The sequence below is a fragment of the Haemaphysalis longicornis genome, unplaced genomic scaffold (genome assembly GCF_048455015.1).
Source record: "Haemaphysalis longicornis isolate Haplotype H1 unplaced genomic scaffold, Haemaphysalis longicornis Haplotype H1 scaffold_5, whole genome shotgun sequence".
NCBI classification, from domain to species: domain Eukaryota; kingdom Metazoa; phylum Arthropoda; class Arachnida; order Ixodida; family Ixodidae; genus Haemaphysalis; species Haemaphysalis longicornis.
The window spans coordinates 67574074-67592905 of NW_027526385.1; the positions used below are offsets into that span (position 1 = coordinate 67574074).

General features: G+C 51.8%; 1 protein-coding gene across 1 annotated transcript in view; it reads left to right on the plus strand.

Moving 5' to 3' along the window:
- LOC144139727 (ATP-binding cassette sub-family C member 2-like) overlaps positions 1-18832 on the plus strand; it is a 115252-nt gene that overhangs the window by 30134 nt on the left and 66286 nt on the right. Inside the window, exons 2-3 of the mRNA XM_077672010.1 lie at positions 8633-8795; positions 11205-11462. Coding sequence (XP_077528136.1) covers positions 8633-8795; positions 11205-11462 — 421 coding nt within the window. The remainder of the gene's footprint in view (positions 1-8632; positions 8796-11204; positions 11463-18832) is intronic.

Sequence of the window (18832 nt, forward strand, 5' to 3'; positions counted from 1 at the left end):
AGGGGTTTCTCATCTGTTCATAAAACGTATCTGCGATACTCTATCACGTTGTTTTCAGCTGTGCAACATGCTTACAGCCGTGCTGGTTTCCGGTATAAGTTCCACACAAGCGGTTTTCGAAAACACCCGGGTGCCTGAAGATGCTGCCGCCATTATTGCAATCGTGAGTTACATCTACGTTATTTTTTACTGCGAAGCAGTATGCCTCATCCCCCCTCTCCCAGTTTCCATTCCGGTGAAGCCAATTTACTCGGCGCCGCTCCGGGGCTCCTCCTGGCCCCCGCCGACGGTTATCACAACGGTTATTCCCCTCGCCACCACCGATGCCTCTTTCACAAGTTGCGCAGTCATCAGACGGCGGCCGTAGCGCCGTTATCAGTTCATTGCGGAGAATCACCAGCAGCGCGAATGGGTGCAAAAACGCCCGAAGCCGCCGCCACCGCCACCGCCGAGAACGTAGCCGCGGCTGTTGCCGCCTCAAATTCCCCCTCGCCCACTAGCTCCGGGGTCCCTGCCGGTTGAAAGCAACTTGCACCGTGGGAACACCGGCGTGAGCACATAATTCTTCCTTAGCTTGAAAGCCATCCCGAGCGACAATGTCACTTCGGCCGCCCTCGTTGACCAGCTGGTCATAGTTCTTCTGGCGGAATAATAAAAAGAGGTCTTAGTCTGGCCGCATATCAGGCTGGTGTCCTACAGAGACATAGTTCACCATTATAGACTGGAAAGGGCCAAATACCCAGCCCCAGACAAGACACTGAGCAAATGGCAGTCAGTAGCGTGGCGACGGCTGCAGACAGATTGTTTCCCCAATCCAGTGGCTTACAGCCGATGTTATCCAGGGCTCTATTCAGATAAATGCAAGGCGTGCGGTGACAGGGCTGACCTACATCACATGGTATGGTCTTGCCCTCTCGGGAGAAATGACCCGCAAAGCAGTAAGTAAGGCAGGCAGCCTGCACTCAGCATAAGTTCGAAGGAGCAGTGGGAGACCGCGCTACTCAGCTCCGACCCGGGTATCCAGACCCGGCTCGTCCAGATGGCCACGACCGCCGCCAGGGACCAAGGACTCCTGACCGACGGCTAAGCGACAAATCTGGGCAAATAAAAAGTTGTTCAATCAATCAATCAATCAATCAATTCTCTCCCTTCGCCGGTGTATTTCACGCCTATTATGCGCCCATCCACGGTTACCTGTTTATGCATGCCCGGGTTGGGGGTGGAAGGAGGGGGCATGCACGCACAGGAGGGCTTAATGCCGCTACATATGACATAATACCCGTTCTGGTGGTGGGAGATTTAAACACGGGAGTCTCATGGATCAATGCGCCCTGTCAGCTGTCCTCCGCAATCGAGCGGTTTTGGTCTGGGTTGATGTGTTTCACAGACAATAAGATGCCTACGACTGGGCAGCGAAGTGGACACCCTCGTGTGTGTCCGCTAGAATAAATGTCGAGGCCTTCGCTATGGAACGGACGTATGTCGTTCGCTTGGGGGAAAAAGGGCGGAAACTGAATAAGCGTCAGCTCGAAAAGAAGCGTGAATGGGCGCGAAAACAACGGAAAGCCGCTGCAGCCGCCGTTGCCGCCTCAAGTTCCAGCTGGTCGTGTAGCTGCGAATCCCTCCCGGATGAACAGCAACTGGCCCGCTTGGAACGCCGACGTGGGCCAATGTCACTTGTTTAGCTTAAAGGGTTTTCAAAGAGACGTGTTCGACACTGCCCTAAGTATCCGCTCATGACCGGTTGCCGGTTTATGCGTGTACGGGTTGGGAGAGGAGGGCGGTGGGGTGGAAGGGGGAGGGAATTCGCAGATATAGGTTTCATACCCTTACTGACGACATGTTCGTTCTGTTGGTGTGAGGTTTAAACATGATAGCCAGACAGCCCATATTGCGACTGGTCCGGTGTCGTCAGTAGTAAAGTGGATTGGGTTGTGTTACACATAAAGTAAGATGCCTACGCCGCGGGGAGGGAAAGAGACAGCTCGACGTTTGTCCGCTAGGATAAAGGTCGGCTCATTGCAAATTTCATTCGGGTAATTGGCTAGGAAGTATGCTCAGTCGTAAATTACAAACCAACGTGTTTCGTTCCGTGCACTCCGTGTAGGGCGTATAGCTACGCAGGTCATCCTTCTTTACAGAGTGGAAGGGCAGTAAATGTTTTAATGCCACTGCACTTCCTGGAGCTGCGTGTTCACTGAAAATACCCCACAGACTCTTCGTAGAAAGAGGCGTGAGGTAGAATGCTTAATAGAGTTCTGTGTGGTTAAGCTGCATGCTCGAATAACACCATAACACCACCCGAAAAAGCAGCACCCCCCCCCCCCCAAACACAGCCGAACAGAGCCCTTTTCATACTCTCCTAAGTGTCGGTAAGGGTCTGCTGGAACACAAATTCCGAAAAAAAATATAAACGGCAACAAGAGACTAGAAAGAGAAGTCTTCACAAGACTTCATTTCCGAAATACAAAAAAGTTGGAGATGGGATGACCTTAGAAAATTTTTGCGCATTTTGGTTTTTATTCACGAAAAATGGCTTATCGTTATGTGAGAACAGACATCATGGCGGCACCATATCTCTGTGCACTGCAAAATGATTTGCACCTTTGAAGAGAATTTTCCCTCTCTATAACTAACACGCTTACACAAAACACAAGAAAACACCCTATTAAATGGTGTTACCAACGACAAAACACCCTTTAAAAGGGCGTTTTCTTGTGTTTTTGCTAGAGTGCGAATTCGTTAGTTCGTTAGTTTAACACCCTTTAAAGGGGTATTTTCTTGCTTTTTTCTTAGGATGTAAGGATGTTAGTTATAGATAGTGAAGAATCCTCTTAAGGGTGTAAGTTATGCTACAGTGGGCGTGGCTTGCGACAGACAAATATTTATCAGTACTCTTTATGCGATGGCACACTGTAAAATGATTTACAACCTGTATAGACACTTACACCCTAGCAAGAACAAAAGAAAGCACCCTTTTAAAAAGTGTACAGTATAACACCCGTACACACCACGAGAATACAACAAAACACCCAATTACAGACCGTTTTCTCATCAAAAGTGTGTTTTCTTGTAGTGTTGCTAGGCTGCATGGCCGGTAGTTATCGATAAAAATTCTCCTTAAGGGGTTAACCATTTTCCAGTTAATGACTTCGACCATTCTCCCCTCCCTCTACATAAGACAATTGTTGACCTATTTCATTTTCTCACAAGGCTTGGCTTATACTGAGTGCGACCTTGCAACGCTGGAAAGGCTTAAGCGTCTCAAACCTGCTCGTCGCTCTGCATGGCTGTTACTTCGTCGCCACCGTCTGCGATCTGATAACGATAAAGCAAGACTCTCTCTTCAACCTGGTGAGATGTCGCTTGTTTTGCGTGATATTTCTTATGCACCCGTCGCGAATATCGCATTGGTTTTATATCTGTGCTTACCGCGACTTCAAATTTCGCGCTGCACGATGTCACCAACAACACTATAGAAGGTACAGAGACGCAATAGAGGCCATGACTTAAAACATAGTTATCAGTGCAGATATATTCACTGCACGTCAGCCTTCAAGTGACGCAATCAAATTGGACGAGGCTTAATTACAGTAGAACCCCTCTCTTACGTTCCTCAGTGCTGCGTTTTCCCGGCTGATACGTTGCGTTTGTGTAGTCCCGGCGCAACTCACATAGAGTCCCACGTATTAAAATCCTCAATATTACGTAAGGGCTCAGAGTACGCTCCCGGATCATTCGTCGCAGTCTGACACTCCGAAGCCGCCCGGGCAACATGCGCGGACCGCCATTCGGACGTTTGACGATCCTTGGCCAGGCTTGGCTACGGATTTGACTGCAAGAAGCCGCACGCGAGTGCGATCCGTCAGCATTAGATGGCCCTATGTTACTCTATGCTATCGCCATAGGCTATCGCCATCATCACTGCGCTTACAACGGAAGTTTCATTTCGGTATGCCAGATGTGCGTGTTTGCCATAAAGCACCACCGCAAGTATAGCACGCGCTCTCGTCGTCGTCGTGCGCTTCAAGTTTTAGAACACCGTTGAACTTGCAACCGCGAACTTTATCGTGCCTTCATGGCACCGCGAAAACGAGAGGCGCTTTCCCTTCAGGCATAGAGTTTCTTACAATATGAAACTCTATGCCTTCAGGAAAAGCTTGACTTACTAGACTGACTAGGCGCAGTAGACAAGCAGCTAGCGCGGAAGAGAGTCGACATCGGAGAGTCGACATCACTCAGGGACCTTGCGTTGCCACGCGTGGATTTTCCACCAATCTCAAAAGCGTTAATCCAACATTCTTGAGTTTTTTTAAGGTTCGAAAGCCAAAGTTGCAGGAATACATGGTCGCAAGTCAAAGCTACACTGCTTTCGTTCAGTTTCGAAGATTTCCTCTCTGCTGCGTTTTCCTGGTTGTTACGTTTTGTTTTCCCGGTCCGGAGAAAAATGTATGCACGGGGTTCCACTGTACAATCGCAAAGGTTTCTTGGCTGTGGCTTTGGTCGGCGCACTCCAGTCGCATCAACAAAATTCTGTGACCTCATTGAGACCTCTCTAGAAGGTGGCTGCGAAGTCGCCACTGCCTCATCTCATTTCCTTAATGTCTAGCTTAGTTATGTAAATATGACGATAAAATTAGCATCATTGTTGCGGAGACAAAGCAGCTTTTCAATGAACCTAACTTGCATTTTACCTTCATAGCCCATATAGTACCTGGTATGACCTCTACCTCAAGGGTGCCTGACGTAGCTTTTCTGTTGCTCCTCAGGAAAGCAGTCTTCTTCAGCACGAAGAACAGCGCGCACAAAGATTATTGGTGACATTTGTCTCGCTGGGAAGTTTAGTATGCGCCCTCTTTCGAAGCAGCCCAGTGGGCACCGAAACGGTGAGTAAAACTTTCTGGTGCTCCATTTTGGCACTGCTTCTCAAATATAAACCGGCAAACATTGGACGGCAGATGGAGAAAAACGGCTACAGTTGTATTTTCTTTAGCGCAGAGCCTTACTTTCTTTTATTGTGTGAAAACCCCTTTGTTACTACGAACATGCGGTAGTCAAACGGCGCGTGAATTCCTATTTGCCATAAAGTGCCACGTGGCTCGATTGGGCGCTGCCTTGCGGGTGATACATTAGATGGCACCACAATTGTTCGTCGACACAAAGTAAAATGTGCTTCGAGGAGAAGCCTAGAAAGACGAATGCGAGAAAAGGGGTAAGCAAAGTGCACATGCATAGTCTTGGTCAAAATTTTGTAGGCCGCAGAGACCGCGGCCGGAGACCGCGCGGCCGGAGCTCCTTTATAACCTAACCAGGCACTGCGCAGCTTTCGCACGTTCTTGTGATTATTTGCTCCGCGCTGGCCCTGTAAGTCGCCTTTTGACGTCCCTTCTTACGAAGACACTAATTTGCTACGCGCGATGAATGTTCTTTTAATTAACAGCCGCCTCGCAAGGGTAGTGTGAGGTGGTGTCTACAAGACTCTCCCTCCAAATATGACACGCATTATCTCCGACGAGCCCTAATCGTGACTGACTGACCGCCACCTCCTTGTCCTCTTCCCTTCTTCCTTTGCCCAACTTCTGCCATGTGTCCTCCCCAATCTCATTAAATATTGTTCGATTCAATTCAATTAACGCGCGGCACAAAAGGGCACAGCCGCCGCCAGCATCAGCTGGTTGAGCCGCTGAAGACAGCGACGAGAAATTTCGCTCTTGCATGGGAATTACTTACACGTATTCTTGTTTTCCATTTTCTAAAGGATACTCCTGGAGACGAAGAAACCCTTTCACCATTTGGCAAACTCTTGGGAGTGGCCGCCTTCAGGTTAGTGGGGATTATTGTGTTACAGAGGTGCGATTACCACTTTCATATTTTACTTATAATGTACAGTCGGTAAAACACTTGTTGGAGGTACAGTAGGTAAAACAGCGATTTCAACTTCAACTAGTTACATCTGACAACTGCCGAAACATACGCTGTACAAACATATTGGAAACATAAGTGGTGAGCGTAGACTTCAGAATGCCGCAGTAGTTTTCTTCAAATCCCGCTAGGGCTACGCTGGATAAGACAAAGTACGAAAGCTGTGTTATAAAGTAGCATTTTACCGGCTGTACATATATTTGAAGGTAAAAAATACGAATAAAGACAGAAAGGTACGGTGGGAATATCCGCTTGTAGATTCACCCTAATCGTAAACTCGTCAGTAAAGATGGGTTTTTTTTTTTACATTTAGCGCCTGAAGGGAAGTGCTTCGTTACCAGTTTGTAACTGTCGGTGTTCGAATCTGCCGTAAAACTTACCGCTGTTTTGTTTGCTCCTTCAAAGGCATATCATAAACACCGGGCTGCTATCGAAGGAGGCCGAGGACGACGTCCTCCCGCTCGTAAGGAGGCTCAAAAGCAAACTGCTGGCAAAATATATGCGTTCGGCTCTGCGTGTCGAATGGTGAGACACGGCAGCTTTGTAATGCGCCGCTGTGGTTTAAAGTAGTGTAACTAGATTAAATACAGAGTACCGTCACTGAGGCAGGCAAGTGAGCAACGGCGGCCATTTCGCTGTTTATCAGTGTTGCCAGATTGTCGCTTCTGCAGCCTCACCTCAACCCATGGAGTTTCATATTAATATATACTAGAGGGAAATCTGGCGCTGCATTCGCGGGCCGCCGTGGGCGGCGCCATTGCAGCTAGCGACGTTCCTCGCCTACTTGGCTTGGTTAGCCACACGGCTTCTTTTTCGTCTTGAAGCCAAAAGGGGTAACATTCTTTTTTTGTTCATCTTCCACGAAGCTTCTAAATAATCCCTGACAAATAAATCTTTCTGAAGCTTTAATTTTATGATATTAGAACAAATTTGATTAATGTTCTGCAGTAATAGTGCTGCATTTTTGCAGCCAAAGCCAACTTTTCAGCCTGTTCGTGAGCCATGCCAAGGACAAGTGGAACGTGCCTGCCCGGTACATGACGGCAGGCTCGCTGAAGCGCGGTTCCCCTAGACAGTGGCGCCAGATTTCCCTCTAGTATATATTAGTATGAAACTCTATGCCTCAACCTGGATCGAGGTCATTTGTAAACAACACTGCCTGAGACGCAGCAACACGGCGTCTTCGGAAACACTTCTTCAGTTGAAATTCTGCGAAGCGCGTTATCTTTGATTCGCATCCGGAACGACGCCAATCACGCGCAGCCGCAGAGCAGGAAGGCCGAGCTGAGACTACCCCCAGTTTACCGACAGAAAACACAAACGAAATGGCGATGTCCATGAACCGTCGCAGTGTAAACAAATGTCACGTGATGCGAACTGACCAATGATCACGGCGGCGGCACGGAACAATAGGAGAAAAGAGTGCCGACACTCTGTAACCTTATCTAGTAAGACTAGTTAAAAGCTAGCAATGTCCGCAAGCCAGATGGCATTGCTTTTTACAATCAAGTTTCAATCAAATGGTGTGCATGCGTGCGTGTGTGCGGTGCACCCTTGACACAACAAAACCACCTCGCTTAAAATTATCCGTTGTCCGAGTAAAGTCAATGCGTGTCTGAGTCGCAACAACTTATATCGAAACACCAATTATAACAATTTTTTTCGCCGTCCCGACGACGACTTCGTGATAACAAGGTTTTACAGAGTGTGGCCTCCTACCTCAGCTATTCCTTTCAATTCGATTATACATCACAAATTCCAAATCACCAGCGGGAAAATGAACGCACAACGTCCTGGTCACATTCCAAGTAGTGTGTGTGTATAATGCCTTGCTGACGTGCCACATATCTTGCTCCATTTTATCTTACAGCGCCTGCCGGAGACCCCGACTCCACCTTGCGTCCGCAATCCTTCGTGTTCTGTGGACCGAGGCCCTCTGGGTACTGATAACGGGGTTGGCTTACTTCGCCACTCTCATGGTTCGCGTTCCCCTGCTAGAGTGAGTCACACTTCTATTGCACTCAGCGTTGCACTCTATTTGCATTCACAGTTGCACTCGACGCTGCAGCAACCTGCGAGCTAAGTGTTTAACCACCAGTGCTCGCTCTTCTGTCGCGACCCCTTTTGGCGTAGGTGTGTTTTATGTACTTCCCATTATGCGTATGCACAGGCAAATGATTTTTTTTTATGGGAAAGAAAACTGTTTAGCAAATTCACGTGGTACCAAACTTTCACCAAACTGCTAATTGCCAGACAGCAAGAAACGAGAGATAGAGAGAAAGGGAATGAGTGCGGAACGATGGGTACGCAGTTGGAACTTAAGAAAAGCGATAGAGGTGAAGGGAGATATGTAATCGCCAGTGAAATAGTTGGGTTCTATTTTGCTGCACCCTGAAGTCAGCGTAGTGGAGGATATTAATGCATACAATATTTTTTTGCTGAATGACCCAGCCGCCAAAATTGTAGTGCCTTTTATTTTTCCAGTAATTCCTACTTATCATAATTAAATCTTTTAATCAGTGTACTGTAAATGCTGATTATTTGGGAAACAAAAATGCAACAATCGAAAACTAAAAAATTCTTGAGCCATTCCCCTCTGTGAAGGTGGATGACCACCGAAGCTGAAGTCCGGAATCACAGTTCGACCTCATCATTGAAAGCGAAAAATAATTGCATCACCGTGGTTCCTCACGCATCGCCCCTATTTTAGAGCCCTAATCGACGGCATTGGCGGTGAAGAGGCAAGGGCAGTAACGCTGCTGTTCCTAGTGGCCTGCGTCGCTGAAGTCGGCTTTTCAGGCTTTCTGGAGTACGTGGCCCTGCGCTTCAGCGGACAGGTGAAAGCGCTGGTGCAGTCGGCGCTCTTCACAAAGGTGGGTATCACCACTTGTCGTCTCAAGCGGTAGATACATGCGCGGAGAACGATGCGTATCCGCATGCGTTTTTTTTTTTCTTTTTTTTTTGGAAACCGGTCTGGCAGCCGTCAGGAACACGCTGCCGCCGGACAGGTTTCGGAGAGCGAAAAAAACGCACGCGTAAAGCCCTTTCTACATGGTGTGATTTTCCCAGCGAATTCGCAGATGCGGCACCGCTCGTGCGGCAAAACGGCCTTTTTTCGTGGCTGCGACAAAGTGCCAAATGTTTGGAACTGCCGGGCAGACCCCGCGAACGCCGCTCCTGCGGCATAGAAGGGCCGGACCAGCGGACAATAGGAACACAGCTAGGTAAACGTCACGGCATCACCATTTGTACCCTTAGCAACCAGATGGCGTTTCTTGTATAAGCGAGGGCGCACCAAAACAAACGCACGTGCATTCACAACACGACGTCGCGCCCAGTTTTAAACGAATGCTTAATTGGTGTCCGCGCAAGTGGCGGACATCACAGCGGAGAAAAGATGTACAAGAGGACCCAAGAAGAACCGTCCGGGGTACACCAAAATGTGCTAGGTACGCATATTTGGTAAAACTTGGAGCGCGCTTCAACAAGGACGACAGAAAGACGACAAACACAAGCGCTCAACAAGCGAGCCCAGTGTTGCTTGCTGTGTTTGTCTTCTCTGCTATGTGTGCGTATATTGACAAATAATTGGGAATTTTACATGAAACCGCCAATAAACTCATATTTGCTGGAAAACAGCTGAAATTTGCCGAGAAAGTACTATAAAACCCATTTTTTAAAATCACAACAAGCTTTGCTTGTGGTAGACTTAATTTGGACTTGTTGGGAGTGGCCTTCCCAGCGCTGTGCCCGATGTTAGAAATCAGCCACCCCGACGTTGTCGCTGCTGTTGGGACTTGGCCCTCTCACCACAGCCACCACTGTCGCGACTGGCCATCCGAGCACAGTCACCGTTGTAGCGACGTTGCCTTGTTCTGTCCGCTATCGACGCGGCGCAAAGCAGAGCGATGAAGTTCTCTAGCCTACGAAAAGTTGAAGCAACATTTATATACAGTATGTACAAGGGTAACAACAGCGTTACATTACTCGCACAAAGGCGACAGCACCTCTCCACTCGGTGCCTCCGAAAAGTGCCGCCGATAAGCGCCGTCATAAAGTGCCTCCGGGTGGGTTTGTATACCCCCTGGAGTCCGTTGTACCCGCGAGCGGTTTGAATCGCTCCAATCGGGACTCTCGCTGGCCGAAGTTTGAAATCCAACGAATGGAGGCGCAGCGGTTACATCAGCCGAGCCGCCCCGACGGGGAAAGAGAAGGCGACGCCGTCCTCCACGCAAGTAGCGGCCTGTCGGTTGCCGGTCATTCACCCGATGAATGATTCGGCCGAGCCGCCGCGACGCAACAGGGAGAGGCGACTCTGCGGCGGTGCATGTTTGGGTCTGTCGCCCGCGGGTTGTTTGGTCTGGTTTGGACGAGCCGTGAATCGGCCCCGCTGTTGGCGCGTCGCCCCGTGCAGCAAATTTGGGCTGGGCGCTTGGGCACAACAGTCTGCAAACAATTTGCCTCTGAAATGCGAAAATCTCGACGTTGGCAGACCATGTACACGACATTTTCAGGCATTGCGAAATTCGCAAGTGCGAAAGTTCGTTCTACTGAATTCGCAGACCAAACGCACCATGTAGAATTGGCTTAAATGCGTCGCTCTCCACACATGTGTATCACCCTTTACGCTGCTTTCAAGGGCGCCTCCTTATTTCCGGGCTTAACGTTTTCATCCCGCATGGTATTCCGGCTTCGTCAAACTCTTGGACAGCCCCACTGTAACTGAAATAATGATGTGGCGGACCTCTGTAAGACCGTTTTGTCGTATCTCTTGGCAGTCATTGTCCAAAAACTGCACTCGGGTATGTGCACCATTGCAGGACAGCATATTCCTCGCATGACGAGTTGCTTAAAAAGTTCATGGGCGTACCGCAAAGCTGCCTTACACAGTTAGCGTCGGTAATAAGACGTGGCTTCGCGTTCAATGTCGTCGGGGAAATGGTTCAACCTGGACCTTCAAACATGAACGCCACCAAGTGTGATTCTATTGCCCTCAGCTTTTTACGACCAAAAGATTGCTACACTAGAGTTGAGCAACTATTTCACGTAATCGCACAATATCGCTTAAACCGTGTGCCCCTCGGTCTCGCGAAGGCTGACATCTTTCGGCTACTTCGTCTTCCAAAGCATGTGCGTTGAGGCGGGATTTCAGGGCAGAGATAATTTTCAAGGAGCTGCCGAAATAACGATCTGCTTTAAAAGCCTTATAATTGCTTGAACACTGTTGTTCGTTGTAAAAGGTTTCTTGTTCGTTCGCTTACAACCTCCTCCTCCCCCAACAGACGACGCGGATGAGCGTCTCCGCACTGTCCGAGGCCCAGGCGGGCTACCTGGTCTCCCTAGTGGGCGTCGATTGCGACCAGCTCTTCAACGCCACCGTCGTGTTCTCGCAATGCGCTGGCCTACTGCTGTCCCTGCCCGCCGTGATGTGGATGCTGGCCACCAGGCTGGGCGCCCTTCCCGTCGCAGGCGTGATCGCCTGGCAGCTGGCGTTACTGACCCTCTTCCTGCCAGCATCCAGGCTGCAGGCTGCCATTTGTGTAAGACGGGACATGTGCATTTATAATTAGAGATCTGCCCATGGGCGATGAATGCCTGTCCAATAGAATGCGGCATTAGGGTGGGCTTTTAAATCTATGCTTTCCTTGGCCATTCCCTGGGTTTATGGGGGAGGGGGGAGAGGAGGGCTGCTGCTGCTGCTGTTTTCCAGCCGGGTGCGCTGCTGGGTTTTTTTACACCACATTAGCCTGCCATGTTGCGCCCGTGGAGCCCAGACAACCACGTTCGGAGTTTAATAATAATAATAATAATAATAATAATACTAGTGCCTATTGACTGCATAAACCAGATACATATGCGGGTCTGCCAAAGCCACAAGGGATTGAAGGACAGTTCCCGGCAGCGAGCAACACGTCGTAAACCATTCACCAACAGATAATTGTCACTTTTATGAGGCAAAACTTTACAGATACCCAACAAACAGACAAAAGTTGTAAGGAAATAATTTAGACGAAAAAAGCACTGTTAATGGCGAAAGTGACACTCTATCAGACTGTTTTTAATTTGACTTCGACTATTTATAGAAAAGAAGTCGCCTGGCAAAAAATTCAGGATCATCGGGACATAGTAGTCTTGAATATGTTCACCAAATCGAGTTCTAGTTCGAGTTAAAGAGGGATTACTGTATTAGCTTGGAGGCGATGTGGGGTTCTTTGTTTTTCAGTGCGCTGCTCCATTCCTTTCAAACGCCTACATGCCACATTTATGAGTAGAATCTTCGAAGTCTATAGCATAGAAAATCCTTCTGCTTTAAAGATAAGCAATAGCTTTACCATCTCTTCCTTCAGAAAGTCCAGAGAAGCGACTTTAGAAGGGAGGTGGCGTTTGTAGGACTGCGAGGCCGAATACAAGCCTGGATCAGTGATTACCTGAAGGATCGGTATGTCATGACAACCAAAGACGGTGACACGACACGACATGCCATCACGCAAGGTTTCCCCCAAGGTGGTGTTCTGAGCCCGACACTGTTCAGTATATGCCTCATCCGCATCACAGAGGCATTACCTCAAGGAATTCCCATCTCGGTGTATGCTGACGATATCTGCATCTGGGCTTCGGGCAGGAACCACAGAAACATACTAGCAAAAGCGCATAAGGCTTTGTTAGCCATTGAAAAATACCTCAGTATCTGCGGGCTGCTTCTGCCTCCTGAGAGGTGCGCTGCCATGGCATTCACCAAGCGCGATGTATATCGATACCCGCTGGAGATAAATGGCGTGCAGATACCCTATGTTTGCAATCTCAAATTTCTAGGCATTACAATTGACCGTTCGTTGTCCTGGGCTCCCCATTTCAGGCGGCTCTAAAGGAGCAACTCCTTGTTCACGTTTTGCGGGTGATGACAGGAAGCACTTGGGGCTGCTCAGTGTCAGCACTCTTGCGACTGTACAAAGCGCTTTTCGTAAGCCTCTTGCGATATAGCCTTCCAGCTTTACATGCTGTGTCCAGGACGAACTTGAAGGTTCTAGAATGCTTGCAAGCTCGAGCACTGTGAACGTGCCTGGGCCTTCCAAAATGCACCTCCACGGTAGGAACCTTATGTGAGGCTAGGTGCTTTTCTGCGACCACTCTCCGCTCACATGAATTGCTCCGTACTGGCCTTCGACATGTTTCTCGATGCGTCGCTCATCCACTGGCGGCCGCTCCTGCACCTCGCGTGGTGCACGTCCTGCCGTCCAATTACCACCGACCCAAGCTGCCTACTACTCCACTGTGGTTGCACGCGGCATGGGTTGTGTGCACCACCGTACCTGGAATAGGCAAAAAGTCGTCTATGTCCGCATCTGCCTTGACATATTTTGTCCTGGCGCATATCCAAACCCGTTATCCAGACCACATCGAAGTGTACACGGATGGATCCGTGACTTCGGCCTCTTCAGCAATCGGCGTATGGATTCCGTCAGCGGGACGGTCCATTAAAGAAAAGCTCAGCCACAGAACATCCTCCACAGCAACTGAGCTAGCAGCTGTCAGAGCAGCACTTCTTTACAAAGCGGAAGTCCTGCTCGGCGGTGGGTAATTCTTTCCGATTCCCGGCCAGCCTTGCAACTACTAAATAAGCCGCCTGATTGTCGCAACCAACTTGTCTGCGATATGAACGAAATATTTTCAAGTGCGGTGCGCGAAGGACATGAAATTTTCCTTCAGTGGATACCAGGTCATTCTGGTATAACGGGCAACAAGAGCTCCGATGCGGTCGCCAGAGAAGCCCACGACCTCAACTTCACCGTTGGAATCCCGTTTCCCAACGAGGATAGCAAAGCAGCTGCAATCGACCTAGGACGGCAACTCCAGCTGTCGGCTTGGCAGGATCCTCTGAGCAGTTATGCGCCTCTTCATGCTGTAAACCCTCAGTGCGATTTCCCGCATCCACGGGGTCTGCAAAGCGCACTGAAGGCGTGCTACACCGGCTGCGACTTAACGTTGCATACACCCGAAGCTGCTTGTTTAAGCTGGGCTGGGTAGAGTCGACATTGTGTACAGTGTGTGCTCTACTACCGACAACATCAGGCACATTTTAAGCCACTGCTCGCGATATGCCAGTCATCGGGCAACAGCATCGAAGGCACTTGTGCGACTACGACGCGGAGGTTCTCTAGAACCCTCACACTTCCTTGGACCGTGGCGAAATCGTGATGAGGGAGTGCTGGGTACAAAAACACTGCTTCTCACAGAACATCTTCTAGCCCTGTTTCTTGCGGAAACAGGGCTAGAAGAGGTTCTGTGAACCCTCTGAGCATATACATTGTGTATATGTGTGCATTTCCCCTCTCCCTCTCAGTTAAATTTCGCCTCTCCATCTTCTTGGCGAACTGATGGAGGCGAAACAGTGATGTTCTTTTGATGCGCAAGCCGAGAGGACGATCTCGACTCTCTCCGATGACCGACGACCGATGCTTGGAGCGGGTGAGGGATGAGGACTGCCTTCCTTGCTAGATATTAGGTTTATTTACATTATTTACAAAACTCCAACTTTACATCAGGTCAGAGTGACGGTTACATTGTCACTCTGACCGCAGAAGCCTGTTCGGCCGAGATCTATACTAAACTAGATCCCCTCTCGACCGACCTCCGAGAAAACCCAACACTCCGGTTTTGATAACAAAAACCCCGCCTCCAAAAAGGGGACGTACAAGAAAGAGAGAAAAACCCTTTAAACAATTATTAGAAACCCATTGATTGGCCACAGGAACCAGCCAATCACACATGTGTCCCCACCTGCGGTCACGTGACCCAACCCTCTCTCTCTTATGCACTCAAAGTGCGTTTCCTACGCACGCTGTTACACCCGGCCAGAAAATACAGGACATCTGCGGCCTAAAGTGAACCATCCATTACGTTCAGCGGGCGGCATCTGCACAAACAACAGCCAAGCCGAGGGCCCGGAGCGGTCCTCGCGCGGCTGACCTCCCTCCGCGCGGCGCCTCCCGCGACGCCCCCATTGTTCCGCGACGCGCAGGACAATGAGGGTTGCTAATTCCCTCCCAGACGAAGGGCGCCGCGGCCTGCCGCCAGTCGCACCGGAAGACGCGCTTCAGGCCCACTCGGTGGTCTCCGAATCGATTGACCCGTCAACGACCCACGCCGACGCCGGAGTCGAAGATTTCCAAACTTACACCGCGCGCGCTTTCAACACTAAGAGATACGATAACCTGGCTTCCCGTCAGCTTGTTATGCCGAATGACCCCGCCACCTTCGACGCGACAGACGTACTTAGGCCAAGCGCCCCCGTCTTTTGACACACAAAAGGACGGGCACAACAGCTCTCCGCGGCTCCGAACTTGGCGTCCGTGCGGCTACATGAAAGGGACACGGGAAAGTAGCTACCAGCGGAGGCGACGCCAATACATGGGCCACCGGCGGCCTGCATTAATTACATGCGGAGCCCGAACTTAACACCTCCGCACTAAGAATGTTGTCCGTACACTAGCTGTACGTACAACATTAACTCTCCTGCAGGTTATGTCTTACTGCAGAGCCAGAACTAAAAAAAACACACTCAAGCCGTTACGCAAGCACACCAACCCAAACAGCACAACGCGCCGGAAAACTGCACCAAAAACGGATACAACACGGCATCCTCAGTGCCTTTGCCTAGCCATGGCTTGCGCAACATCAAACAATAAACGAAGGCGCTCAACTACAGGGCCCGTGAGAACAAACTCGTGGCACCCTCTACCATTAAAGGCAACCAACCCCACGAAGGGTATAAATGTTACAACTTGACAACTGCATGAATGACGCCATCCATCCTTAACCGTTCAGCGCATGTAGGAACATTCTTTCACTCTAATGAAAGAAAAAAACAACACCCGAACAAAACCCAAACGCTCAAAATGAGGCTACTCCTGTACCAATAACAAAACGTTTAAAGAAAGTTCTCTTCACGCACTCGCGGACGCCAGTTCTTCCAGAATGCGACACAGATTGTTCGCCCCGGTTGCGGTTCACTTGCCGTCCACATTCTATGTACTGAAGGTTCACTTTTCAGTACTTCAGACACTAGTTCGCACCCAAGCGCCACAAGGGGGCCCTACCTGCACATTCCATGGCCCACCATGACCACATGCCAACGAGCGCAAATAATGAGAGACACTCGCCTTTGTGCCCAGAGGTAAACTCCCTACCGCGCTGCAACAGCGGCTCTAGACCTCAAGAAGACAGGGTTAAGACCGCCATGCTGCGCTACTCGCAAATCACACGACTTACGACAGCTGAACGCAACCAACACATGCACAAACAAAAAAAACTAACAAGGGGAAGAACTACAATACAGGTAAAACTAACAATAACGCTCGTCTGGGCGAACCCTACACATAAAAAAACAGAAAAAAAACGCAAAACGCTAACAACTAAGTGTGCGGCAAACAACACTGAACCGTCCCTGTCTCGCACTGCATACTATTCAGCGCGTACACCTCCTTCCACGGTGGCACACACCGACCGTCGCACGGAAGCTTATTCCGTTTTGTGCGCCACCAGCTGATTCTACACGAACCCTGGTTTGGCTCGCGGTGTCCTCTGCTCCCGGGAGAAAAGGAACACCCTACTCGGCGGTAGCGCGTACGACGATGTCGCACCTGCGCCGCCACCTCTGCCCCCGCCTTCCGCGTTCTTGGGCCTGTCGGAATCGACCTACGCGCAAGACGCCGCGGACCCCCTGCGCATTCATGCTTCGCGCATGGAAGCTCCACAATTCGGCGCACTGATCCGCTGCCCCTGCCCGACCCCTGCGCTTCCTCTGCCTCCTCCGAGATGAGAATGCTTTCTGCAGCTTCGCTCGATCTCTGAATTAGCTCATCCTCGGCGCATGGGGCGGTGCTGCTCTCGACAATTCCCTGCGCGGCCACGGCAACATTGCCCGCCGCCACAGAAAGAATCGCTGCAGCTAAGACATCTGCCGCGCGAGATTCCACGATCTCATCGGTAGCAGTGGGAATGCTACGGTGTCGCTCAACAACTGGGGTGGCTTCGGCCACCTCCACTACATTCCCACTCTCCTCATCCTGTGGCGCTCGAAGCGCCCACGAGGGAACAAACACCGTGAAAACATTGGCGTCCTCTTCGAGGCCACCAATCTTGCGAAGCTTCGCTTTTTTATAAGCGATCTCAGCTCGCCCTTGGGCTAATTGAGCGCTAAGCTCTTCAGCTGCCCATGCGGACGGGCTACCCGCGCCCCGGCTACCCGCTAGCCTTGCTTTTTCTAAAGCGTGCTGGGCATTTTTGAGAGCTATCTCCGCTCTCAACTCCTCAATCTCGAGCACAATGGCACTAACCTTTCGGTCGGTGCCGCGACATCCCGTTAGCATAGTGGCCATGGTGAACCCGGAGAAAGTAAGTCAGGGCCCACCTGTGCCCGCTCCGGGTTCGGCCGGGTCGCAGTGTCACTGGTGCAGCCGCTCGTGGACCCGATGCGCCGCTCTCGCCGCTGGGATGGGGCGTGCTCCCTGGGCCAGAGCCCATGAGGCCTCCCGCTGAGGTGTCGCCCCGTTGAACCGCGGCTTACGCCGCCCTAGGCCAGAGCCCACGAGGCCTACCGCTGAGGTGGCGCCCCGTTGAACCGCAGCTTACGCCGCCCTGGGCCAGAGCCCCCGAGGCCTCCCGCTGAGGTGTCGCCCTGTTGAACCGCGGCTTACGCCACCCTGGGCCAGAGCCCACGAGGCCTCCCGCTGAGGTGTTGCCCCGTTGAACCGCGGCTTACGCCGCCCTGGGCCAGAGCCCACGAGGCTTCCCGCTGAGGTGTCGCCTCGTTGAACCGCGGCTTACGCCGCTCTGGGCCAGAGCCCACGAGGCCTCCCGCTGAGGTGTCGCCCCGTTGAAACGCGGCTTACGCCGCCCTGGGCCAGAGCCCCCGAGGCCTCCCGCTGAGGTGTCGCCCCGTTGAACCGCGGCTTACGCCGCCCTAAGCCAGAGCCCACGAGGCCTCCCGCTGAGGTGTCGCCTCGTTGAACCGCGGCTTACGCCATTCTGGGCCAGAGCCCCCGAGGCCTCCCGCTGAGGTGTCGCCCTGTTGAACCGCGGCTTACGCCGCCCTGGGCCAGAGCCCACGAGGCCTCCCGCTGAGGTGTTGCCCCGTTGAACCGCGGCTTACGCCGCCCTGGGCCAGAGCCCACGAGGCCTCCCGCTGAGGTGTCGCCTCGTTGAACCGCGGCTTACGCCGCTCTGGGCCAGAGCCCACGAGGCCTCCCGCTGAGGTGTCGCCCCGTTGAAACGCGGCTTACGCCGCCCTGGGCCAGAGCCCCCGAGGCCTCCCGCTGAGGTGTCGCCCCGTTAAACCGCGGCTTACGCCGCCCTGGGCCAGAGCTCACGAGGCCTCCCGCTGAGGTGTCGCCTCGTTGAACCGCGGCTTACGCCATTCTGGGCCAGAGCCCACGAGGCCTCCCGCTGAGGTGTCGCCCTGTTGAACCGCGGCTTACGCCGCCCTGGGCCAGAGCTCACGAGGCCTCCCGCTGAGGTGTCGCCCTGTTGAACCGCGGCTTACGCCGCCCTGGGCCAGAGCCCCCGAAGCCTACCGCTGAGGTGTCGCCCTGTTGAACCGCGGCTTACGCCGCCCTGGGCCAGAGCCCACGAGGCCTCCCGCTGAGGTGTCGCCCCGTTGAACCGCGGCTTACGCCGCCCTGGGCCAGAGCCCACGAGGCCTCCCGCTGAGGTGTCGCCTCGTTGAACCGCGGCTTACGCCGCTCTGGGCCAGAGCCCACGAGGCCTCCCGCTGAGGTGTCGCCCCGTTGAAACGCGGCTTACGCCGCCCTGGGCCAGAGCCCCCGAGGCCTCCCGCTGAGGTGTCGCCCCGTTGAACCGCGGCTTACGCCGCCCTGGGCCAGAGCCCACGAGGCCTCCCGCTGAGGTGTCG